Source organism: Nerophis ophidion, linkage group LG24, assembly GCF_033978795.1.
Source record: "Nerophis ophidion isolate RoL-2023_Sa linkage group LG24, RoL_Noph_v1.0, whole genome shotgun sequence".
NCBI lineage: Eukaryota > Metazoa > Chordata > Actinopteri > Syngnathiformes > Syngnathidae > Nerophis > Nerophis ophidion.
This window is the reverse complement of record NC_084634.1, coordinates 27,502,398-27,529,153: the sequence shown is the minus strand read 5'-3', so window position 1 is coordinate 27,529,153 and position 26,756 is coordinate 27,502,398. Positions and strand designations below refer to the sequence as shown.

Genomic DNA, 26,756 nt, shown 5'->3' with positions numbered 1-26,756 from the left:
CCACCACAGATTCCCCAGGCACCGCTTCTTCAAAGGAAGACGTGTTGGTGGGATTGAGGAGGTCTTCGAAGTATTCCCTCCACCGATCCACAACATCCGCAGTCGAAGTCAGCAGAATACCATCCACACCATACACGGTGTTGATAGTGCACTGCTTCCCCTTTCTGAGGCGGCGTATGGTGGTCCAGAATTGCTTCGAAGCCGTCCGGAAGTCGTTTTCGATGACTTCCCCAAACTCTTCCCATGTCCGAGTTTTTGTTTCCGCGACCGCTAAAGCTGCACACCGCTTGAGCCGTCGGTACCCATCCACTGCCTCCGGAGTCCTATAAGCCAAAAGGACCCAGTAGGACTCCTTCTTCAGCTTGACGGCATCCCTCACTGCTGGTGTCCACCAACGGGTTCTGGGATTACCGCCACAACAGGCACCAACAACCTTGCGGCCACAGCTCCAATCAGCCGCCTCGACAATAGAGGTTCGGAACATGGTCCACTCGGACTCAATGTCCAGCACCTCCCTCGTGACATATTCAAAGTTCTTCCGGAGGTGGGAGTTGAAACTCTCTCTGACAGGAGACTCTGCCAGACGTTCCCAGCAGACCCTCACAATACGCTTGGGCCTGCCAGGTCTGTCCGGCATCTTCACCCACCATCGCAGCGAACTCACCACCAGGTGGTGATCGGTAGAAAGCTCCGCCCCTCTTTTCACCCGAGTTTCCAGAACATGAGGCCACAAATCCGATGACACAACTACAAAGTCGATCATGGAACTGCGGCCTAGGGTGTCCTGGTGCCAAATGCACATATGGACACCCTTATGTTTGAACATGGTGTTTGTTATGGACAATCCGTGACGAGCACAAAAGTCCAATAACAAAACACCACTCGGGTTTAGATCCGGGCGGCCATTCTTCCCAATCACGCCTCTCCAGGTTTCACTGTCGTTGCCAACATGAGCGTTGAAGTCTCCCAGTAGGACAAGGGAATCACCCGGGGGAGCACTTTCCAGTACTCCCTTGAGTGTACCCAAAAAGTGTGGGTACTCTGAACTGCTGTTTGGTGCATAAGCACAAACAACAGTCAGGACCCGTCCCCCCACCCGAAGGCGGAGGGAAGCTACCCTCTCGTCCACTGGGTTGAACTCCAACGTGCAGGCTTTGAGCCGGGGGGCAACGAGAATTGCCACCCCAGCCCGTCGCCCCTACTGCCGGCAACGCCAGAGTGGAAGAGAGTCCAGTCCCTCTCGAGAGAACTGGTTCCAGAGCCCTTGCTGTGCGTCGAGGTGAGCCCGACTATATCCAGCCGGAACTTCTCTACCTCGCGCACTAGCTCAGGCTCCTTACCCCCCAGTGAGGTGACATTCCACGTCCCGAGAGCTAGCTTCTGTAGCCGAGGATCGGACCGCCAAGTGCCCTGCCTTCGGCTTCCGCCCAGCTCACAATGCACCCGACCTCTATGGCCCCTCCTATGAGTGGTGAGCCCATTGGAGGGATGACCCACGTTGCCTGTTCGGGCTGTTCCCGGCCGGGCCCCACGGGGACAGGCCCGGCCACCAGGCGCTCGCCATCGTGCCCCAACTCCGGGCCTGGCTACAGAGCAGGGCCCCGGTGACCCGCGTCCGGGCAAGGGAAATCTGAGTCCATTTTGTTGTAATTCCATAGAAGTCTTTGAGCTGCTCTTTGTCTGATCACTCACCTAGGACCTGTTTGTCTTGGGAGACCCTACCAGGGGGCATGAAAGCCCCCAGACAACATAGCTCCTAGGATCATTGGGACACGCAAACTCCTCTACCACGGTAAGGTAGCAGCTCAGAGAGGAGATTTATTTTATGGAACATGTCCATAAAAAATCTAGCTGTCAACACTGAACATTGTTGCATTTTTTTTCAGTGAATGAACTTACATTCATATTTTGTTGAAGTATTATTCAATAAATATATTTATAAAGGATTTTTGAATTGTTGCTATTTTTTAGAATATTTGAAAAAAATCTCACATACTCCTTGGCATACCTTCGAGTACCCCCAGGGGTACACGTACCCCCATTTGAGAACCACTGTGCTAGAGAATGAAGAGTGATTACTCTGCATTTCAACATGTCCATTCGGTGCCACACGCCCACAAAATAATACACAAAAGTGCACTTTATTTGTTTTAAACTAAAGTAGTGGCGTTCTGTACAAAAAGTGCACTTTAATTTAGTGTTGTTTTGATATTTCACCTTAGAGACATCATGCACAAAAGTGTATTAATAGCTTGTTTTAAAATGTCTCTGACAATCTTGCACTTTCTGTTTTGGAAATGACATGAATGTGAGTGCCACTGCTTATTAACTGTTTAATAAATACAGTTTTGGTCAATTGACTTAGTTGTGATTTCCTTCTCTGCATGAAAGTTTAAAATGAGCGTATATTAATGCAGTATGAACAAGAAGGTTTTAATGTAGACATCATCATACTGCTGTGATTATATGCATCAAGTGTTAATTCAAGGCTAATGGAAAATATCGAGATATATATTATGTATCACGATATGGCCTAAAAGTATCGAGATATTAAAAAAAAGGCCACATCGCCCAGCCCTACATGGGTGTCACTGGTAAGCACCATAACTGAGCTATCCATTTTGAAAGGGAGATGGATGAGCAAGCAAATCATTGAACTACAGTTTTACTGTTCTTACAAATTTGACAAATTGGCTAGTTTAGTTTCATTTAATATCATAATTTTCAAGATAAAAAATAGGTGAGCTACGACGTCTGGTGAGGTATATTTGTACGAGATGGACAAGCGGTAGAAAAATGGATGGATGGATTACTACAGTGATGCCGCTTGTGCTTTAACTCTATTAGAAAAAAGTAAAAAAAATAGTAAATTGTATTTTTTAATGCAATTCGTTAATTTGTGTTTGTAATTGTCACTCTATAAATTGTAACTATCCTGCTGTGTGTTTTATCATAGTGGTTTTATCAATATTTTTTCGAAGGGTGCCTTTTTTCCCGGCTTGAACACCTGTCCCCCAAAATGTCTGTGCAGTTGCCTCACTCTATGGCAGTCTAGTTTACATAAACAGTGGATACCTTCAAAATGGTTACTAACTATTATGAAGTCAGGCTTATTTTTACCATATCCTGTCAACTGGTCAGACTAATTGATTTATTTGGCTTCTTTAAACTTTGCCTGACATCCAAATGATACGTTGATATCTGGATAGACGATAGACCTCGTCTTCTGACTCGGAAACTTCAATATAATCTTCATTGACATCCATGAACTCATGATTGTCATTTCTGACTGTGCTGACTCCTTCTCTGAACTTCAACCCCAACAACAAGTTTCTTGAACGTTCCTTGAACTCATCCATGTTGTTTGCTTTCTTTGATGACAAAGTCTGATGTATTGGTGAAGAAACTTTTACCAGCTATTGGTTTCTTTTTCAAGCTGTTTTACCCTGTACGCCTCCATTTTACACAGCTTTCTTTTTCTTGCGTCGGAAGTTGTAGCTTGGATTCTTAGGGCCTTTTATCCTCAGTCCAATAACTGCTCTGCCTGGGTATCAACTGTCAAGTTCTTTGGTGTTTTTAGCCTGCCTGAAACTGAGAAGACTGCAGAGGATGCTTTTATCACCTCAAAGCCAATAGCTTTTCTTGAGTCACATTTCAACTATTTACAAGAGTTCTATTGAACTGCCAACCCTGGAATCGAGGACAAAAACACTGTATTAAAATAAACACACAAAACACTGTCCGATGCTGACAAATTAAAACTCAACACTTCATCTAAAGAGGCTTCGCGGATCTGTGCTTTACATTATCTCACTACAGAGGTACCCAGAGCCCATTCAAATATTAACACTGATTTAGTAATCTCACTGGTGGTTTTAATTGTATTCAATAATTATATGTAACCTATTACAGTTTACAACCTTCTCAAATGTTGTGAAACCATGTATTAATCACAAAGATTGTTATATTTGCAACACATGAACCTTAGGCTTAGGTCAGGCAGATTAGGAAAAAAAAGTACTAACCAAATATACTGCATAAGAAGAGACACATAAATGACAAAACTAATTTACACACAATTATGCTGTGCGAAAATAAACTAAATTAATAAATATGTTTCTCAACCAAACTAGCAATAAAATTAAAGTCCAAATGAAAATACATCTTCACCACTTTAGTCATAATTTTTGCCATTAAGAAACTTCTCTATGACTTTAACTCCAAACTTCTTCCGTTTGTTTGATAATGTCATTACTTTCACAAATGGTGGAAAAGTAGTAACTTAGTACCTCAGCGGCACAGCTAAGAAACTGATATTTTTTGTCGCCCTCCAGGTCGTGCTGGCAGAGCCCTATATAGAGAGAGTATGAACAACATGGCGCCCTGTAGTCACGTGAGGGGCTTTTGACCAATCATTTAAGAGATTGTCTGGCCATACTCTCTCTGATTGGTCAAAAACCCCTCACGTGACTATAGGGCGCCATGTTTGGGTAAATCGAGTTGTCCATACTCTCTCTATACACGGCTCAGAACAACGGGATGTTTAAGAAACACTGCTTTACCTTAAGCAATTATTCTACCTCTACAGCACTTACATACCGTATTTTTCGGAGTATAAATCGCATTTTTTGGGGAAATTTATTTGATAAATCCCAACACCAAGAATAGACATTTGAAAGGCAATTTTAAATAAATAAAGAATAGTGAACAACAAGCTGAATAAGTGTACGTTATATGACGCATAAATAACCAACTGAGAATGTGCCTGGTATGTTAACATAACATATTATGGTAAGAGTCATTCAAATAACTATAACACATAGAAAATGCTATAAGTTTACCAAACAATCTGTCACTCCTAATCGCTAAATCCGATGAAATATTATACGTCTAGTCTCTTACGTGAATGAGCTAAATAATATTATTTGATATTTTATGGTAATGTGTTAATAATTTCACACATAAGTCACTCCTGAGTATAAGTCGCACCCCTGGCCAAACTATAAAAAAAACTGCGACTTATAGTCCGAAAAATACGGTACATTAATTATTTGATTGAAACTTTTATAAGTAGATTTCACAGTACAGTACATATTCCGTACAATTGACCACTAAATAGTAACACCCGAATAAGTTTTTCAACTTGTTTAAGTCGGGGTCCATGTTAATCAATTCATGGTACAAATATATACTATCAGCATAATACAGTCATCACACAAGTTAATCATCAGAGTATATACATCAAATTATTTAAATCATTTACAATCTGGGGAGTGGGATGTGGTGTGGGGGGAGTTTGTGGAGGGGGAGGGGGGGTTAGGTTTGGTTGATATCAGCACTTCAGTCAACGATTGCATCGTCAGAAAAATGGACATTGAACAACAGTGTAGGTCTGACTTTATAGGATATATACAGCGAGCAGCGAACATAGTGAGCTCAGAAAGCATAAGAACAAGTATATACATTTGATTATTTACATTTGATTATTTAGAATCCGGGGAGGTGGGATGTGGAAAGGGGAGGGTGTTAGTCTAGGGTTGAAGTTGCCTTGAGATGTTCTTTTAGTGCGGTTTTGAAGGAGGATAGAGATGCACTTTCTTTTACACTTGTTGGGAGTGCATTCCATATTGATGTGGCATAGAAGGAGAATGAGTTAAGACCTTTTTTAGATCGGAATCTGGGTTTAACGTAGTTTGAAACCGAAACATTTATGCGAGTCGTTAGTATCAAGGCTGTGTGACCTACGTGTCATTTTGATATCCAGTCCTTATGACATCATAAACAATCAACCCTCTGATGTTGAACATTTTATACATTCAGGATTCTCAATTCTCAAACCAACTGGATTTTATTCATTTTCAAATCGGGAATAGGATTGTGGATTTTCCCATTGAAAGCATGCAGAGAAATCTTGTATAGGTTGTATTCTGGCATGTGACTCTTGAACGAAAGTGAACAAAGTGGTGGGCCACCAAACCAACATGGCTACTGTGCAGCAAACAGGGTGGGAACTATCGGATTACGCAAAGGGCCGAGATCTTATCTTGCCTAGATCTTATCATTAAAAGATACGAGCAAAAAATGCAACCTCTGCAATGGAATCCACCCTTATACGTTATCAAAATAAGATTTGTCGAGTGATCTCAAGGATTATCTGTCGGACAGGTTCCGAGAAATGTCGAACTATCTGGTACCCCAGATGTCATTCTACACGACAAAACCGATGGAAACTTGGAAAAGCAGGGTGGTCTACAACTTCTTTGTGTGCGGCTTGGTCACGGACATTGGTATAAAGACTCTCCCGGATAAATGATGCATCGTTTTTGCACCGGTAATGTTGCATTTCATGATTAAATTTTGCATCAACTGCCATGTTTGTTACCTTTTTGTTGTTTTTGTTGCACGGGTTGTTACGAGTACGCATGTTTCCCCGTCTTTAGCAAAATATAACTGTAGATGTCAACATTGTCCATGTGCTGAAAGCTTTATTTATGATTGCTGCCTACGGTAAAAGCTTATTTCTTTTAGGTTTTGCTTACATTGGCTTTCTTTTGTAAAGACTCCCAGTTGGTGCTTCACGAAACACTTGTAGCAAAAATGTGTTTTAAGAAATACAAATAATATAACGATAATACTTCAATTGGAAATACTAATCGTTAAAAGTATATCAAACAAACCTTCAACAAAGTGATCATTACAAACTTGTGCGTTCTTTTGGGACTCCAGTGCGTGCTACTTTTCTCGTCTTCTTTCGCGAAATCCTGCACTCTTTTGCCCTTCTTGATTACCGCTCGAGGAACTCTGAAGAAACTTTATCATGATTCGTTGCCCGGATCATGTTTTATTTTAGTTTGACTCCTTTAGTTTTGTTTTCAGCACCCCTGGGTTTGTGTTTCTTAGTCGCCATGGGTGTTGATTATTTTCACCTGCCTGATTAGTGTTCGGGACGCTCACCTGCTCCCGGGCACTAATCAGAGAGCTATTTATTCCTGCCTTTATCCACACTTGGGCTGGCTGTCTTGTTTGCTCATGGAACAAGTTACGTTAGTAGTCCTTTGATTCCTCTTTCTATGCTAGCTTTCCAGTGCTAGTTTTTTGCCTAAGCTCCCCGTGATATCGGCACACTTGTTCCGTTTTGTATTCCTGCGTGACTGATTTATGGAGAATAAATCGTCCTACCTGCACGTTGCCTCCAGAGTTATGTCTGCATCTTGGGGAAATGATCCGCGCATAACAATGCGACCCAACTGCAAAATGCCACCCAGAACGCTATGACAACAGATGCCACCAATCAAGCCTTGCATATTTAAATGACATCAGTTGAATATAACCTGTTACTGAATTTATACTGAAATACTGTAATGAATACCAGTAGAATGTGCAAACAAATGTATTCACTTGAAGGATTTCCTATAAAATGAATTAGTATAGGTTTTCTTCTATAGGCGCACGCAATTTCGAGCTACTTCTGGTTTCCCACTGTCGACGCCCTCTTGGCGCGAGGAAAACACTGCGCAAAGCCATTCATTTGTGCGTTGTTTTCGGAGGTGATCGCACGTATTTCGTTTTATGTTGGCTTTTTCGATTTTCTCATCAGTAATCATGCCCAGAAACTGTGAGGCAGTGTAATCTACCGGCCACAATAGGAAACAAGGAGAGAAAGTTAAAGTAAAGTCCCAATGATAGTCACACACACACGAGGTGTGGTGAAATTATCCTTTGCATTTGACCCATCCCCATGTTCACCCCCTGCTAGGTGAACGGAGTAGTGAGCAGCAGCAGTGGCCGCGCTCGGGAATCATTTTGGTGATTTAACCCCCAATTCCCCCGGGGACGGCGTGGTGCAGTGGGGAGAGTGGCCGTGCGCAACCCGAGCGTCCTTGGTTCAATTCCCACCTAGTACCAACCTCGTCACATCCGTTGTGTCCTGAGCAAGACACTTCACCCTTGCTCCTGATGGGTGCTGGTTGGCGCCTTGCATGGCAGCTCCCTCCATCAGTGTGTGAATGTGTGTGTGAATGGGTAAATGTGGAAGTAGTGTCAAAGCGCTTTGAGTACCTTGAAGGTAGAAAAGCGCTATACAAGTACAACCCATTTATTTATTTATTAATTCCAACCATTGATGCTGAGAGCCAAGCAGGGAAGTAATGGGTCCCATTTTTATAGTCTTTGGTATGACTGGGCCAGGGTTTCAACTCACAACCTTCCAGTCTCAGAGCGGACACCCCAAAGTTGTCATTTTACAATTTTCCGTCTAGAAAAAGGCCAACAGCGGCTAGTTTGGCTTCATATTGATGTCTGGAATTAGCACCCGACCGGTCAAAATAATCAAAAGACATGGCGGCAGAACATTTCCCATTTTTGAGACAAGGGACTACCGTTTGTTTTCACCTTGCCAAGATGGCAGCGACCGTGGGAAACCGGATGTACCTCAAGATCGCGCGCGCCCATGGTCAATCCAGTATTTGCTTTGTTTGATCAATTTTATTTCTAAATTGTAATTCTTGTAAAACATTAAAATATTATTCAAACAAGATTATCTGTGAATGCCATTGTTGTGGTTTCAGTGACAGTAGCAGCTGTTGATTTTCTTGAGTAACTAATCCATTAGAGACAGCTTGGGCAGTGGGTCCAATTAGCCGAGTGCACGCACTGTATAGGGTTAAGCTCTTTGTGGCACACTTCTGACCTAAATAGTGAACATAGTGTCATTATGGGTTGCTAAATAGCAATTTGCCCAGGAGTGTTGCCTCTTTACTTGAGTCATATTCACTATGATGTCTGTCTTTGCATGGCCACTGGTGGGGTCTGGTTGTGTGTGGTATGCAGAAAGTAGACCATATGTCCTATTTTCCCTGGCCATGTCCTCTTTTGCGGGGGTGTCCGAGCGGGGTTTCTTGAATGCCTCAAATGTCCGGCGTTTTGAGTCAGGGTTGCGTGAATTTTCAATGTACGTACAGGGTTAAGGAACAAAACACATTGTGAAGATGTGTGCAGGCTAGGGGTGTAACGGTACGTGTATTTGTATTGAACCGTTTCGGTACGGGGGTTTCGGTTCGGTATGTTGGTGTATCGAACAAGTTGGTAAGCTAAAGTCTTAACAAGCTGCTCTGCTTTCTGCCTCTGTTTGAGCAGTGAGCATCCAGCATTGTCCCGCTCACACAACCATCTAACTGGTTACATAAAAAGCCAATCGGCAGTGCGTATTCAGAACGCATGTTGTCAATGCTTCAGCGTCGAGCAGATATGTGTTTAGCTGGTGAGCAGCGGACATCGTACACTCCCCAAACTATAAAAAACACTTCCCAGTCACAACTATTACAAACATCACTATGAGCCCGTTGACCTTCTAGAAACTTAAACTGCAGCTCAGCTCGCTCACAGTTCCGGCTTGAGGTGAAGGCTAATTAGCTTTTAGCGTTACGTTAGCTCATTTTTCCAAAACACAATATAGAATGTGAGATATAACAGGACAATGCATACAGTTATCATTTGTTTTCAAAACGCTTACAAAAAAGCGGGAGCCGTAAATTTTACTGTGGGACCCCATTTTTATGACTTGATAGGGTCCATGGGACCCCATTTTGAAAATTCCTAGCGCCAACACTGCTGTCAACAGAGGATAAAAAATGCTTTATTTAAATAAATATACTATTTATAAAGCAAGTTTAAGTATCAATGGCTAATTTTCACCTAGTCCCGGCCTTGGCGTTTTGCCCGCCTTGGCACGCATATATGTGTCCTCTTTTTGGGATTTCCAATATGGTCAGCCTATAAAAAAGTAAGATTAAGATGTGAATCAGTGTAACACATTGAATAATTTACTGCATATTTGTGTTAACATTACTGATAAACAGCGACTAAAAGGCTGAAATGACAGGACTCATAGTAGTATACAGAACATCTATCTGTTCAGTTATAGTTTTAAATTAGGTGGATAAGATAAATCCGTGCAAATCCTCACTGAGCTCCGCATCTGTTTGTGTTTGTGCTCCCCTCCGTAGCTGTCAGTCTTTAAAGGATTAGAAGCAGGGATTTCCATATGTTGAGCCAATGAGAGTCGCCCAGGTGCCACCAGACAGACGTGACTGGAAGAAGATCTCGGTTGTAACTCTTGCGTCGCTGCAAGTGGAACATAAAAGTCCGCTGCTGCTGCATGGACAAGTGTATAGGTATGTTTCGTATCATAATTTATATATAGCCTCTGTTGTATGACTAGTACTGGGATTCAAGGTGTTTGACTATAAGCAGAAGTATTCAATTGGAATTTAACTAAACTGTTAGGGCCACAGGGACATTTGTTTGGTCTGTGGCATATTGTGAAAATAAAAATAAAACAATCTGTCACAACATAACGCAGGATCGGGGCCCTCCTGAAATCAAAATTAACGCACAGTTTTTACAAAGCTATGTTGTAAAGTTGAAATGTCGAACGTTAGAAAAAAATTACACTTATACTGTGTGTATGTTTAATTGCTTTGCATACCCTGACCTACATTTTACCTTGTAAAATATTAAAAAGGGCCAACATTTTGACCAATCGGTTTTAATCTTGCTTATTTTCAACAATACCTATCAGATGTCTGTACATATGATAAACAAAATGATCAAAACCTTCAGGTTTTACTATATCTAACCAATGTTATTGTTTTGCTGTGAGGCCCCGCATTTTATTTAAACTTTGTTGTCACAAATCGGTATGTCAGTCCACTAAACTCTGGAACATAAAACTGTACATTTTGATAAAAAGTACCTGCTCATTGGCCTTGTGGTTAGAGTGTCTGCCCAGAGACTAGAAGGTTGTGAGTTCAAACCGCAGCAAGTCATACCAAAGACTATTAAAAATGGGACCCATTGCCTCCCTGCTTGGCACTCAGCATCAATGGTTGGAATTGGGGGTTAACTCACCAAATAATTCACGAGCGCGGCCACTGCTGCTGCTCACTGCTCCTCTAACCTCCCAGGGGGTGAATATGGGGATCGTTCAAATGCAGAGGATAATTTCACCACACCTAGTGTGGGCGTGACTATTGTTGGGACTTTAACTAACTTTAACTTACAGTCCAATATTAAGTCTACATTGCACCTTAAGGCAGTGGTTCTCAACCTTTTTTCAGTAATGTACCCCCTGTGAACATTTTTTTAATTCAAGTACCCCCTAATCAGAGCAAAGCATTTTTGGTTGAAAAAAAGAGATAAAGAAGTAAAATACAGCACTATGTCATCAGTTTCTGATTTATTAAATTATATAACAGTGCAAAATATTGCTCATTTGTAGTGGTCTTTCTTGAACTACCGTATTTTTCGGACTATAAGTCACAGTTTTTTTTCATAGTTTTGCCGGGGGTGAGACATATACTCCGGAGCCACTTATGTGTGAAATTATTAACACATTACCGTAAAAAATCAAATAATATTATTCATCTCATTTGCGGACGATACGAAGAAAATGTCAGCAATCATCATACACGTCAAACAATAAGAATTCGGCGGGGGGTGGTCATGGCAGAAGTGCATTGTGGGTCATGGAATGTTAACTGCTATATATTATATGCTACTGCCGTAGCTATTAAAATGGATCATTTCATCGTTGGCGGTAAATTATAAAAACTGAGAAAGGCTGAACAAAAATGGCACCGAAAAGGAAATCATGTACTGCAGATTACAAGCTGGACGTGGTAAAATATGCAGAAGAAAATAACAAGAGGAAGCGCCGCATACCTTTGGAGTTGGCAGAGTTGTTTAAAAGCGACATTGAGGAAGAAGATTTCATGGGATTTAGAGATTAGGAGTGACAGATTGTTTGGTAAATGTATAGCATGTTCTATATCAGGGGTAGGGAACCTATGGCTCTAGAGCCAGATGTGGCTCTTTTGATGACTGCACCTGGCTCTCGGATAAATTTTAGCTGACATTGCTTTACACGATAAGTAATGAATAAATCCGTTGGTAATCACAGTATCAAAAATAACGTTCAAAATACAAAATATTCTCATGCATTTTTATCCATCCATCTGGTTACTACCGTACCTGTTCAAGAAGTCGCATTAATGGTAAGAAGTATTTTATTTATTTTTGGCTAGCCTCAGAATAACAACGTTATTAAAAAGAATAAGAGACTTATTATACTCTAAAAATGTTGGTCTTTCTTAAAAATACACGCATATAGTTGTATTCAGTGTTAAAAAAAAAAAAAAAAAAAAGTTGTATGGCTCTCAAGGAAATACTTTTTAAGATATTTGGCTTATATGGCTCTCTCAGCCAAAAATGTTCCCGACCCCTGTTCTATATGTTATAGTTATTTGAATAACTCTTACCATAATATGTTACGTTAACATACCAGGCACCTTCTCAGTTAGTTATTTATGCATCATATAACGTACACTTATTCAGCCTGTTGTTCACTATTCTTTATTTATTTTAAATTGCCTTTCAAATGTCTATTCTTGGTGTTGGATTTTATCGATTAATTTCCCCAAAAAATGCGACTTATACTCCAGTTTGACGTATATATGTTTTTTCCCTTCTTTATTATGCATTTTCGGCCGGTGCGACTTATACTCCGGAGCGACTTATAATCAGAAAAATACGGTATTTGGAAAAAAAGATATAAAAATAACTAACAACTTGTTGAAAAATAAACAAGACATTCATTTATAAATAAAGATTTCCACACATAGAAGTAATCATCAACTTAAAATGTTCTCTTTGGGGATTGTTATAGAGATCCATCTGGATTCAAGAACTTAATTCTAAACATTTCTTCACAAAAAATAAATCTTTAACATCAATATTTATGGAACATGTCCACAAAAAAATCTAGCTGTCAACACTGAATATTGCATTGTTGCATTTCTTTTCACAGTTTATGAACTTGCATTCACATTTTTTTGAAGTATTATTCATTAAATAGATTTAAAGGATTTTTGAATTGTTGCTATTTTTAAAATATTTTTTAAACTCTCACGTACCCCTTGGCAAACCTTCAAGTACCCCCAGGGGTACGCGTACCCCCATTTGAGAACCACTGCCTTAAGGGGCAGAAACAAACTCTTGACAATGTAGACCTAGCTCGCAAGCAGTAACCTAAAAAACAAGTAACCCAAGTGTTTGCTCTGTGTCTGTGCCAGGGTTCATGCAGGAGGGATTCCAACAACAGAATTTATGGTTTAAAGAACACATCTCGTTTATCTGTTTCTCCTAAATAACATCATGAAAGGCACTCATGCCTCCTTGTGCCTACATATCCCCATCACTGGGATGAGTGCACATGTGAGTCCATCCCTCGGGGGCCTTTCTTCCCCTTACCAACTAACCTACTGCAAGGAGGAGGGTCCAACCAAGCTTGTGGACACATTCAGGCTTACAGAGTCTTCTCAGATACTGTTGTTGAAAGAGTGGTTGCTGCTTTGCTCGGACTCCCAGACCTTCTTGAGCATGGGCAACGAACAGGGCTTGAGCATTGAGGCAGATCTTGATAGTTTGCCAAAATGCTGTGGGATCGGAAGGAGGAGACGGGGGGGGCTCGTTTACCCCGGAACCCCTTTGCTTCACATCGAGGAGATACCCAGGTCTCCACAACTGCCTACAAACCCAAGAAGCCTGCCAAAGCTCTGGTTAACATATGAGGAGACACAGGACTATGAGGAAGAGTCCTCCTTTTGCTTGCCAGGCAAAGAAAGAGAGGTAATAGGTCATTCAAGCTTTGATGTAATGGACTTGAAGCCATCATTGAGAGTAGTCACATTATCCTCGCCATATGTCAGCAAGAACTGCCCGGTTTTTCACGGTGAGGATGAAGGTGAAGAGTCTGGCTCAGATACTGACCTCTCCGAATATGACGAAGTCTGTTCTCATTTTGGTTTGGATCCAAGGACTGAAGACGCAAACAGAAACCCAAAAGAGCAAAGGACGAACACTCAAAACAACACAGTGGGAAAGTCCCCTGAGACAACCCCTGCAGCACAACGCGTTCAGAGCAAGATCGAAGAGGTGGAAGACATCATCGGTCGAGTCAGTCTCACCAGTTTGGAGTGGGTCGAAAAGACTAACACAGCCAGTGATGAACCTCATTTAGTGGATGGACGATATTTGGACAATGAGGTTCCGCAGCATCACAAAGACAAGCACTGCAAGGTTTTAGTTGATGAGCTCCGTTGTCTGGGTGAGGCCCTGAGTGAGAGTCTTCACCAAGCCTTGAGGATGGAGGGAGACAGCAAAGAGTGGTGGACAATACCATACGGACATACAGAACAATCCAAAAAGAGTCTGTTGGAACCAACACCAAGGCTACCATCCTGTTGTCGGAACTATTCCTCGTCAAGCTCTCAGTCTCCACATCCAGAAATGACGTACCGGTCGTTGGCGTGTGAAACGTCTAGTAGCATCACCCCATCAGTGTACAACAACAACCACAAACAGGACATCTACGACAGCTATGCACTGTTGAGAAGGTCAGCCGGCAATAGTTCGACTGAAAAGGAGGACCTAAATTGTACCAATCTAAGAAGGAGTGAGGAGACACAGATGCAGAGAGGCCTTTGTGATGCTGAGGACGACCAAGATGACCTCCTATCCTCAGGTAAACAACAGTATAGTAAATACACTTGCGTTACTCTGTGGAGATGACTATAGTTTTAGGTATGGTAGCACACTACACTACTCATTTGAGCGACCATTATCATTATAGTATATATTTGATATACTACAAACAGTAGTCTTTAATATACCTTATAGCAGGTGTGCCCAAACGTTTTTCCTCAAAGGGCCAAAGGGCCGATATTAAGTACAATATCAGCAGGAACCACATATGCTGTATTTGTTTTATTTTGTAGTGTATAATGTTAGAAAATGCTTGTTCAAGTGAAATGAGTCAAACAAAGACAGGTTGTTAGAAATTAGGGATGTCCCGATCCAGGTTTTTGCACTTCCGATCCGATACCGATATTGTTTTGCACTTCCGATCTGATACCGATACTAGCCTATCCGAGCATGTATTAAAGTTTAAAGTTATTTAGCCTACTTAGTTGTCAGATTCATGCTGAAAAGGATTTTAGTACTCTTGATAACAACTAGCCAGCTGAATTAGGTGAGTTTGAGTTATACCATGAATTGATTAACGTTGAAAAACTTATTCGGGTGTTACCATTTAGTGGTCAATTGTACGGAATATGTACTGTACTGTGCAATCTACTAATAAAAGTATCAATCAATCAATCAATGAATAATACACAATAGTTGGTATTCAAGGATAAACACAAAATATCAAAAATTATACATGACAAACAGAAATGGCATCATTAAACAGTAAAAAAGTGAACAGTATGAAGTGCAAATAATGCTGTAAACATTATTAAAAAAAAGCTAAACACACAAACAACCTGAGTGAGATAAAATGTCTATAACTCAGCATCAATACTTGCTCTTGAACAAGTGTAGACTTAAAAAAAATATGTATATATATCTACACAGTCCCTTCAATTGTTTGCCCCAGTCAGGGGGGGTGTGGGGGCAAACAATTGAAATCCAAGCATAATGGGGAGATTCTTTCTAACAAAGATGAGCACTTCAAGATGCTCAGGTGTCAGCCTGCTCCTGTGTTCATCTATGATGAGTGCTAAAAAGCCTCTCACTCGCAAGAGTCATTAAAATGTCTTACAACTTTACCACCACCCTTGAATTTATCATGGCATATTTTGCACTCCACTTCTTCATCTTTTTCGTTTTGTAGGATAAAATAATCCCACACAGCTGACATTTTTACCCTAACTTTTAATTCACACGGCCGTCTGAACGGTTAGAACAGCAGACCTGTGGATGTTTTGAAGGTGTTCTGGAAAATGCGGAACGGAGTTTAGGGAGCAGCAGCAGAGTGGAATGTATTATTTAAATCAGTGTGTTGGAAAACACGGACCGGAGTTCTTTAAAAAACTGGATCTGGATCGGCATTTTCCCATGCCTTGCCGATACGCATTTTTTGGCAAATATCGGCGGCCGATCCGATATTTGGATCCGATCGGCCGCCGATATTTGCCAAAAAATGCATATCAGCAAGGCATGGGAAAATGCCGATCTAACCCTGTTAGAAATAACACTAACCTAATTGTTATTTACTATCTGGAATGGACTTATGCTGTCTTTTAGGTTGAAGTGGAGCGGTAATTGTTTTTTTGCGACATCTCTGCGCTGCTGATCCGCCTCCGCTTTGGATGGTTTCCTGCTGGCTCCGCTGTGAACGGGACTCTCGCTGCTGAGTTGGACCCGCTTTGGACTGGACTCTCGCGACTGTGTTGGATCCATTGTGGATTGAACTTTCACAGTATCATGTTAGACCCGCTCGACATCCATTGCTTTCCTCCTCTCTAAGGTTCTCATAATCATTATTGTCACAGACGTCCCACTGGATCATTATTGTCACCGATGTCCCACTGGGTGTGAGTTTTCCTTGCCCTTATGTGGGCCTACCGAGGATGTCGTGGTGGTTTGTGCAGCCCTTTGAGACACTAGTGATTTAGGGCTATATAAGTAAACATTGATTGATTGATTGACTCATGGTGGCCACAATAACTCATGACATGAAGTTTTTGATGCAGTAAGTGGTATGCGCACATATTTGTGAAGTGTGAAGTGAATTTTATTTATATAGCGCTTTTCTCGAGTGACTCAAAGCGCTTTACATAGTGAAACCCAATATCTAAGTTACATTTAAACCAGTGTGGGTGGCACTGGGAGCAGGTGGGTAAAGTGGCTTGCCCAAGGACACAACGGCAGTGACCAGGATGGCGGAAGCGGGAATTGAACCTGCAACCCTCGAGTTGCTGACACGGCGACTCTACCAACCGAGTTATGCCGCCCCTTATCACTGAACGCTTTCTGATGTCTTGGAGACTTTGTATGTTTAAGTAATATGCAAGTATAATTATATAACACTTATTTAAATTGACAAATATACGGTTTTAGTCCACAATATTGTTCAATTAAAGGCCTACTGAAATGAGATTTTCTTATTTAAACGGGTATAGCAGGTTCATTCTAACTGTCATACTTGATCATTTCGCGATATTGCCAAATTTTTGCTGAAAGTATTTAGTAGAGAACATCGACGATAAAGTTTGCAACTTGTGGTCGCTAATAAAAAAGCCCTGCCTTTACCGGAAGTAGCAGACAATTACGTCCCCGGTGTGAGGGTTCCTCACATCCTCACATTGTTTATAATGTGAGCCTCCAGGATCAAGAGCTATTCGGACCGAGAAAGCGACAATTTCCCAATTAATTTGAGCGAGGATGACAGATTCGTGGGTGAGGATATTGATAGTGAAGGACTAAAAAATTTAAAAATTAAAAAAAAAAGTTAAAAAATAAAAACAGGTGATTCCATTGGGAGCGAATCATGAGTTTTTAAACACATTTACTAGGATAATTCTGGGAAATCCCTTATCTTTCTATTTTGTTGCTAGTGTTTTAGTGAGTTTAATAGTACCAGATAGTTGTAGGGGTGTGTCCACGGGTGTGTTGACGCCAGTGTCTGATGGAAGTCACGGCAGCTGCATGGACGGCGCAAGCTCCTCTGATCTCCGGTAAGAGGCGACTTTTTACCACAATTTTCTCACCGAAACCTGCCGGTTGACAAGTGGTCGGGAACCATGTTCGCTTGACCGCTCTGATCCATAGTAAAACTTCACCTCCGGGAATTTTAAACAAGGAAACACTGTGTGTTTGTGTGGCTAAAGGCTAAAGCTTCTTAACTCCATCTTTCTACTTTGACTTCTCCATTATTAATTGAACAAATTGCAAAAGATTCAGCAACACAGATGTCCAAAATACTGTGTAATTGCCCCATGAAAAGAGACGACTTTTAGCCGCAAGTGGTGCTGGCTAATATGTCCCCTGCAACCAATAACGTCACAAACACGCGTCATCATTCCGCGACGTTTACAAGGGGAAACTCTGCGGGAAATTTAAAATTGTAATTTAGTAAACTAAACCGGCCGTATTGGCATGTCTTGCAATGTTAATATTTCATCATTGATATATAAACTATCAGACTGCGTGGTCGGTCGTAGTGGGTTTCAGTAGGTCTTTAAGGACACTTATTAGATATTTCTAGCTTGTGTGCTATTGTATGCTTAACTGTTGTGTAGCTACTAGCTCTCAGTAGCTTAATGCCTACCATGTTTACCTTTTGTAAATAACATGTCTAAAATACAGGGGAAAAAAACAGCTTTTTGTACTTATTGTAGGATATTTGTTAAATGTTAATTGAATGTTCAGCGTTGCAAAAGTAAACTGCTGAGGCGGCAGGACATTTTACATGCAAACTGAATTAATCCAATAATTGTTTTTATTTTGGATGATGTCACACCGATATCTGATATGAATATTGGATCAGGACACCCTCATTTTAAGTTTGAAACACATATAATCTAAATGTAAATAATAAAGATCCCACCCTTTGGCGGGCTACGCGAAACGATTCAGCGGGCCAAACTTGGTCCAAGAGCCCCACTTTGGCCACCTCTACCTCAAAAAAAACCTGTTCAAACCCCGGCCGAGTCATACTAAAGTCTATAAAAATGGGACCCATGACCTCCCTGCTTGGCACACAGCATCAAGGGTTGGAATTGGGGGTTAGATCACCACAATGATTACCAGGCGCGGCCACCGCCGCTTCCTCCCTCTTCCAAAGACATGCACCTGGGTATAGGTTGATTGGCAACACTAAATTGGCCCTAATGTGTGAATGTGAGTGTGAATGTTGTCTATCTGTGATGAGGTGGCGACTTGTCCAGGGTGTACCCCGCCTTCCGCCCGGTTGTAGCTGAGATAGGCACTAGCGTCCACCGCGACCCCAAAGGGAATAAGCGTTGGAAAATGGATGGATGGGCCACCACTGCTGCTCACTGCTCCCCTCACTTCCCAGGGGGTAAGGGTGATGGGTCAAATGCAGAGGATAATCTTACTACACCTAGTGAGTGTGTGACAATCATTGGTACTTGAACTTTTAAAGTAATCAGTGTACAACTCATGTTCCAGTATAGATGTACTGCACACTGGAAATGACTCCACACAGCCATTATCATGCGGCAACAAGTAATAACCTTGTTTTTCGTGCAGTCAAGCATGGGGCTGCATATGTGCTATCAGCACTGGAGAGTTGTGCTCTATTCAAGGGATTTATATTTTGGCATTCTGAGTATAAAATACCATTGTCTTTCTTGCATTTTAACACGTTTGGTAAAAAAAATACAATTGCCCTATCTAAGACTGATGATACACATTTTGAACAACTATTTAGCCTTTTTACCCATCTGAGGCAAAATGTAATAGTAATAGTAGTTTATTTTGGACGGTGTGGCGCAGTGGGAGAATGGCCGTGCGCAACCCGAGGGTCCCTGGTTCAAATCCCACCTAGTACCAACTTCGTCACGTCCGTTGTGTCCTGAGCAAGACACTTCACCCTTGCTCCTGATGGATGCTGGTTGGCGCCTTGCATGGCAGCTCCCTCCATCAGTGTGTGAATGTGTGTGTGAATGGGTAAATGTGGAAGTAGTGTCAAAGCGCTTTGAGTACCTGGAAGGTAGAAAAGCGCTATACAAGTACAACCCATTTATCATTTATCATTTATGTCAAAAACAAATCAAAAGAAAAATAATGAAAAAAGAAAATATTCTTGAAAACATTACATTAAGGTATAGAAATAGAAACACATGTTTCACAATGAAAACACATAAACAATGAAAACATTACATAATGGTTAGGTTTGTCCATATCCAAAAAGGAGTGGGAAGAAGTGAAGCTTATTTACTTCCACGTCTTATATTATAAATCAATTAATAAGCTTTTTATCATCATTTTTACTATAAGCAACAATGCATGTACCAGTCTTATTACAATATATTAACAATACACTTTTACTCACCTTTCTTTGGCACAAAAATACATTACATAGGTACAATATACACACACTGTATATCATATACACATACTGTATATATTTGTTTTGTACAAGGTTGCTATGAGGAAGATGACTAATTTGAGTAACAGGACTGAAGAGATTTTTTTAATAGAATTGGCCAATACATTTAGCCACATGGCATTCCTTCTAGTAGCATATTGGCACTAAGTACGTTAGAGTGATTCAATTATTATTATTATTTAAAAAAAAATAAACAAACCCATCCAGTCGTAGATGAAAAATAATTCAAAAAATGAATAAGTGATCCTCAGGGGATCTGAATAATGCAACTTTCTGTGGACCATGTGACTCATGGAATATTCCATATTTTTAAGAGGAAGTCATTTAGTTGGGTAACAGGACTTATTGTGTAATAAGATCAATGTGCAACACTTTTCATTAAAAAATATATATTTTTTACTGTTATTTTTTGGTAAATATCTACATTGTGCATAGAGTGGCACATTTACAACATGACCATTACTATTTAGGTATACATATGCTGAAAGATTTTAATTTATTTACCATTCGAAAAAGGCAGCACGAAGGGAGCCTCTCTCAGATGACCCCTTGACCTCCTCCTGGTCTGGTTTCTTCAGTCCAATTAAAGTAGACACACACTCCACGTGAAGGATGTGTGGTAGTCTGTTAATAATGGCCCCTTGCTGGCGAGACATGCCCTGAGTGTGTATTAAGCCAGGCATGATGTACAACGCAAGCACCTGATGTGGAAGTGTGCTAACTCGACGTGACCGGAGTTTAAAACGTCCCGTGAGGTGTGTGTCGTCACATGATGCAGCAATTTTTAGTACAGTGGTTCTGAAACTTTTTCCATCAAGCTCCACCTCAGAAAAAACTTGGCTCTCCAAGTACCACCCTAATGACCAACATTAAAAGATAGTAGCGTAGTCAGCCCAAGTATTCGTTAAGAACACAGCAGAGGTTTTTGTTTAATAAGTATATTTAATATGTTTGGCCACTGTAACATGACTGATTTGTACACAAGGCAATTCAAAGTGCTTTAAAGAAAATTACAAACCCCGTTTCCATATGAGTTGGGAAATTGTGTTGGAAGTAAATATAAATGGAATACAATGATTTGCAAATCCTTTTCAACCCATATTCAATTGAATGCACTACAAAGCCAAGATATTTGATGTTCAAACTCATAAACATTCTTTTTTTTTTGCAAGTAGTAATTAACTTAGAATTTCATGGCTGCAACACGTGCCAAAGTAGTTGGGAAAGGGCATGTTCACCACTGTGTTACATCACCTTTTCTTTTAACAACACTCAATAAACGTTTGGGAACTGAGGAAACTAATTGTTGAAGCTTTGAAAGTGGAATTCTTTCTCATTCTTGTTTTATGTAGAGCTTCAGTCGTTCAACAGTCCGGGGTCTCCGCTGTCGTATTTTACGCTTCATAATGCGCCACATATTTTCGATGGGAGACAGGTCTGGACTGCAGGCGGGCCAGGAAAGTACCTGCACTCTCTTTTTACGAAGCCACGCTGTTGTAACACGTGCTGAATGTAGCTTGGCATTGGCTTGCTGAAATAATGAGGGGCGTCCATGAAAAAACCCGCGCTTAGATGGCAGCATATGTTGTTCCAAAACCTGTATGTACCTTTCAGCATTAATGGTGCCTTCACAGATGTGTAAGTTACTCATGCCTTGGGCACTAATGCACCCCCATACAATCACAGAATCTGGCTTTTGAACTTTGCGTCGATAACAGTCTGGATGGTTCGCTTCCCCTTTGGTCCGTATGACATGTCAAATATTTCCAAAAGCAATTTAAAATGTGGACTTTTCAGACCACAAAACACTTTTCACTTTGCATCAGTGCATCTTAGATGATCTCGGGCCCAGAAAAGCCGGCGGGGTTTCTAAATGTTGTTGATAAATGGCTTTCGCTTTGCATAGTAAAGTTTTAACTTGCACTTACAGATGTAGCGACGAACTGTATTTAGCGCCAGTGGTTTTCTTAAGTGTTCCTGAGCCAATGTGGTGACATCCTTTGGAGATTGATGTTGGTTTTTGATACAGTGCCATCTGAGGGATCGAAGGTCACGGTCATTCAATGTTGGTTTCCGGCCATGCCGCTTACATGGAGTGATTTCTCCAGATTCTCTGAACCTTTTGATGATATTATGGACCGTAGATGTTGAAATCCCTAAAATTCTTGCAATTGCACTTTGAGAAACGTTGTTCTTAAACTGTTTGACTATTTGCTCACGCAGTTGTGGACAAAGGGGTGTACCTCGCCCCATCCTTTCTTGTGAAAGACAGAGCATTTTTTGGGAAGCTGTTTTCATACCCAATCATGGCACCCACCTGTTCCCAATTAGTTTGCACACCTGTGGGGATGTTCCAAATAAGTGTTTGATGAGCATTCCTCAACTTTATCAGTTTTTATTGCCACATTTCCCCAACTTTTTTGTCACATGTTGCTGGCATCAAGTTCTAAAGTTAATGATTATTTGAAAAAAAAAATGTTTATCAGTTTGAACATCAAATATGTTGTCTTTGTAGCATATTCAACTGAGTATGGGTTGAAAATGATTTGCAAATCATTGTATTCCGTTTATATTTACATATAACACAATTCCCCAACTCATATGGAAACGGGGTTTGTAAAAGAAGGCAACATTAAAATGTTTCAAATTACAATGAATTACTTTACATTATTAAATTATTTGCCATACCACAATTTGAGAATCACTGTTTTCGACCATTTGTCTCTTAAAATGTCAGATCCTAGCTTCAGCTTTGTTTGACTTACAGAAATATGTTTGTGTAAAGGCAGGTTTCCAGTCTTCTAGTCAATCAACAGTATGTACAGTATGTCCCTGAGGCAAACAGCTGCCACTGAACGAGAATGTACAGTAAGTCAGTACACACGAGCCCTAAATAACTAAATGTTTTTGCCTATTTATTTACAACTTCTGTTGGCAACACTAAAACAAATGTTGACTTAACTTACTGTAACTCAGTCAGGTTGTCTTGTTGCTTTGACTGAAGAGGCAACTTGCCCAGGGTGTACCCTGCCTTCCGCCCGCGTGCAGCTGGGATAGGCTCCAGCACGCCCCGCGACCCTGTAAAGGGACAAGCGGTAGAAAATGGATGGATGGAAATTGAGTCAACTTACAGTGTCAAGTATATTCCACTTCAAAACGTGAGTTGACATTCAGTCTGATATATGATGGCCTTTAAAATATGTTGAGATGACTTTAAAATAAGTTGGTTCTATATAAATTTTATCAAGTTCCTACAAATGTATGTGATGTTGGCTCAAGCACCATTTGTTAGTTAATGATAATATCAGAGACAACAATCTTAACGTCATCGGTCTCAGTGAAACCTGGCTTAAACCAAACGACTTTTTTGCGCTAAATGAGGCATGTCCTCCTAACTTTACACATGTGCATATTGCCCGTCCTCTTAAAAGGGGTGGGGGGTCGCACTAATATACAACGAAAACTTTAACCTTAGTCCTAACATAAATAATAAATATAAATCGTTTGAGGTGCTTACTATGAGGTCTGTCACACCGCTGCCTCTACACCTGGCTGTTATCTAACGCCCCCCAGGGCCCTGTTCGGACTTTATCAATGAATTCTCAGAGTTCGTTGCTGATCTTGTGACACACGCCAATAATATAATCATAATGGGGGACTTTAATATCCATATGAATACCCCATCGGACCCACCGTGCGTAGCGCTCCAGACTATAATTGATAGCTGTGGTCTCACACAAATAATAAATGAACCCACGCATCGCAACGATAATACGATAGACCTAGTGCTTGTCAGGGGTATCACCGTTTCCAAAGTTACGATACTCCCGTATACTAAAGTATTGTCCGATCATTACCTTATAAAATTCGAGGTTCAGACGCATGTTTGTCAAACTAATAATAATAATAACTGGTATAGCAGCCGCAACATTAATACGGCCACAACGACAACTCTTGCTGACCTACTGCCCTCGGTAATGGCACCATTCCCAAAGTATGTGGGCTCTATTGATAACCTCACTAACAACTTTAACGACGCCCTGCGCGAAACCATTGATAACATAGCACCGCTAAAGTTAAAAAAGGCTCCAAAAAAGCGCACTCCGTGGTTTACAGAAGAAACTGGAGCTCAGAAATTATTATGTAGAAAGCTGGAACGCAAATGGCGCACGACTAAACTTGAGGTGCACCATCAAGCATGGAGTGATGGTTTAATAACTTATAAACGCATGCTTACCTTAGCTAAAGCTAAATATTACTCAAATCTCATCCACCGTAATAAAAACGATCCTAAATTTTTGTTTAGTACGGTAGCATCGCTAACCCAACAAGGGACCCCTTCCAGTATCTCCACCCACTCAGCTGATGACTTTATGCAATTCTTTAGTAAGAAAATTGAAGTCGTTAGAAAGGAGATTAAAGACAATGCGTCCCAGCTACAACGGGGTTCTATTAACACTGATACGATGGTATATACGGCGGATACTGCCCTCTAAAATAGTTTCTCTCGTTTTGAGGAAATAACATTAGAGGAATTGTTACAACGTGTAAATGGAATAAAACAAACAACATGTTTACTTGACCCTCTTCCTGGGAAACTGATCAAGGAGCTCTTTGTATTATTAGATCCATCAGTGCTAAATATTATAAACTTATCACTTTCCTCTAGCATTCAAAAAAGCGGTTATTCATCCTCTTCTTAAAAGACCTAACCTCGATCCTGACCTCATGGTAAACTACCGGCCGGCGTCTCACCTTACCTTTATTTCAAAAATTCTCGAAAAAATTGTTGCGGAGCAGTTAAATGAACACTTAGCGTCTAACAATCTATGTGAAACCTTTCAATCCGGTTTCAGGGCAAATCACTCCACGGAGACAGCCCTCGCAAAAATGACTAATGATCTATTGCGAACGATGGATTCTGATGCGTCATCTATGTTGCTGCTCCTCGATCTTAGCGCTGCTTTCGATACTGTCGATCATAATATTTTATTAGAACGTATCAAAACACGAATTGGTATGTCAGACTTAGCCCTGTCTTGGTTTAACTCTTATCTTACTGATAGGATGCAGTGTGTCTCCCATAACAATGTGACCTCGGACTACGTTAAGGTAACGTGTGGAGTTCCCCAGGGTTCGGTCCTTGGCCCTGCACTCTTCAGCATCTACATGCTGCCACTAGGTGACGTCATACGCAAATACGGTGTTAGCTTTCACTGTTATGCTGATGACACCCAACTCTACATGCCCCTAAAGCTGACCAACACGCCGGATTGTAGTCAGCTGGAGGCGTGTCTTAATGAAGTTAAACAATGGATGTCCGCTAACTTTTTGCAACTCAACGCCAAAAAAACGGAAATGCTGATTATCGGTCCTGCTAGACACCGAACTCTATTTAATAATACAACTCTAACATTTGACAACCAAACAATTAAACAAGGCGACACGGTAAAGAATCTGGGTATTATCTTCAACCCAACTCTCTCCTTTGAGGCACACATTAAAAGCGTTACTAAAACGGCCTTCTTTCATCTCCGTAATATCGCTAAAATTCGCTCCATTCTGTCCACTAAAGACGCTGAGATCATTATCCATGCGTTTGTTACGTCTCACCTCGACTACTGTAACGTATTATTTTCGGGTCTCCCCATGTCTAGCATTAAAAGATTACAGTTGGTACAAAATGCGGCTGCTAGACTTTTGACAAGAACAAGAAAGTTTGATCACATTACGCCTGTACTGGCTCACCTGCACTGGCTTCCTGTGCACTTAAGATGTGACTTTAAGGTTTTACTACTTACGTATAAAATACTTCACGGTCTAGCTCCATCCTATCTTGCCGATTGTATTGTACCATATGTCCCGGCAAGAAATCTGCGTTCAAACGACTCCGGCTTATTAGTGATTCCCAAAGCCCAAAAAAAGTCTGCGGGCTATAGAGCGTTTTCCGTTCGGGCTCCAGTACTCTGGAATGCCCTCCCGGTAACAGTTCGAGATGCCACCTCAGTAGAAGCATTTAAGTCTCACCTTAAAACTCATTTGTATACTCTAGCCTTTAAATAGACTCCCTTTTTAGACCAGTTGATCTGCCGTTTCTTTTCTTTTTCTCCTATGTCCCACTCTCCCTTGTGGAGGGGGTCCGGTCCGATCCGGTGGCCATGTACTGCTCGCCTGTGTATTGGCTGGGGACATCTCTGCGCTGCTGATCCGCCTCCGCTTGGGATGGTTTCCTGCTGGCTCCGCTGTGAACGGGACTCTCGCTGCTGTGTTGGATCCGCTTTGGACTGGAGTCTCGCGACTGTGTTGGATCCATTATGGATTGAACTTTCACAGTATCATGTTAGACCCGCTCGACATCCATTGCTTTCCTCCTCTCCAAGGTTCTCATAGTCATCATTGTCACCGATGTCCCACTGGGTCATTATTGTCACCGATGTCCCACTGGGTGTGAGTTTTCCTTGCCCTTATGTGGGCCTACCGATGATGTCGTAGTGGTTTGTGCAGCCATTTGAGACACTAGTGATTTAGGGCTATATAAGTAAACATTGATTGATTGATTGATTTACAGCTTGTCATTCTCGAAGATGATCACTGACCACTGAGCCACGCAGCCAATACAGAGACGTTTGATACTATTTTCAATTTGTGTCTGTCATGTAATGTTCACTGGAAGACGTTACTTAAAGGACCCATATGTAAGAATATGGCCAGAAATGGTACTGCAATCACGGTCAAAATTCTGTAGTCTCCTACCCCTCTCCCTGACTGAGGTTGCCAGTTA

The 26,756-nt window shown here is 41.2% G+C and overlaps 1 protein-coding gene across 1 annotated transcript in view; it reads left to right on the top strand.

Moving 5' to 3' along the window:
• The first annotated feature begins 10,039 nt into the window (after positions 1-10,039).
• Positions 10,040-26,756, top strand: part of fmn1 (formin 1) — an 80,695-nt gene continuing 63,978 nt past the window's right edge. Inside the window, exons 1-2 of the mRNA XM_061885907.1 lie at positions 10,040-10,172; positions 13,131-14,581. Of these exons, the coding sequence (XP_061741891.1) occupies positions 13,213-14,581 (1,369 nt within the window). The 5' untranslated portion in view covers positions 10,040-10,172; positions 13,131-13,212. The remainder of the gene's footprint in view (positions 10,173-13,130; positions 14,582-26,756) is intronic.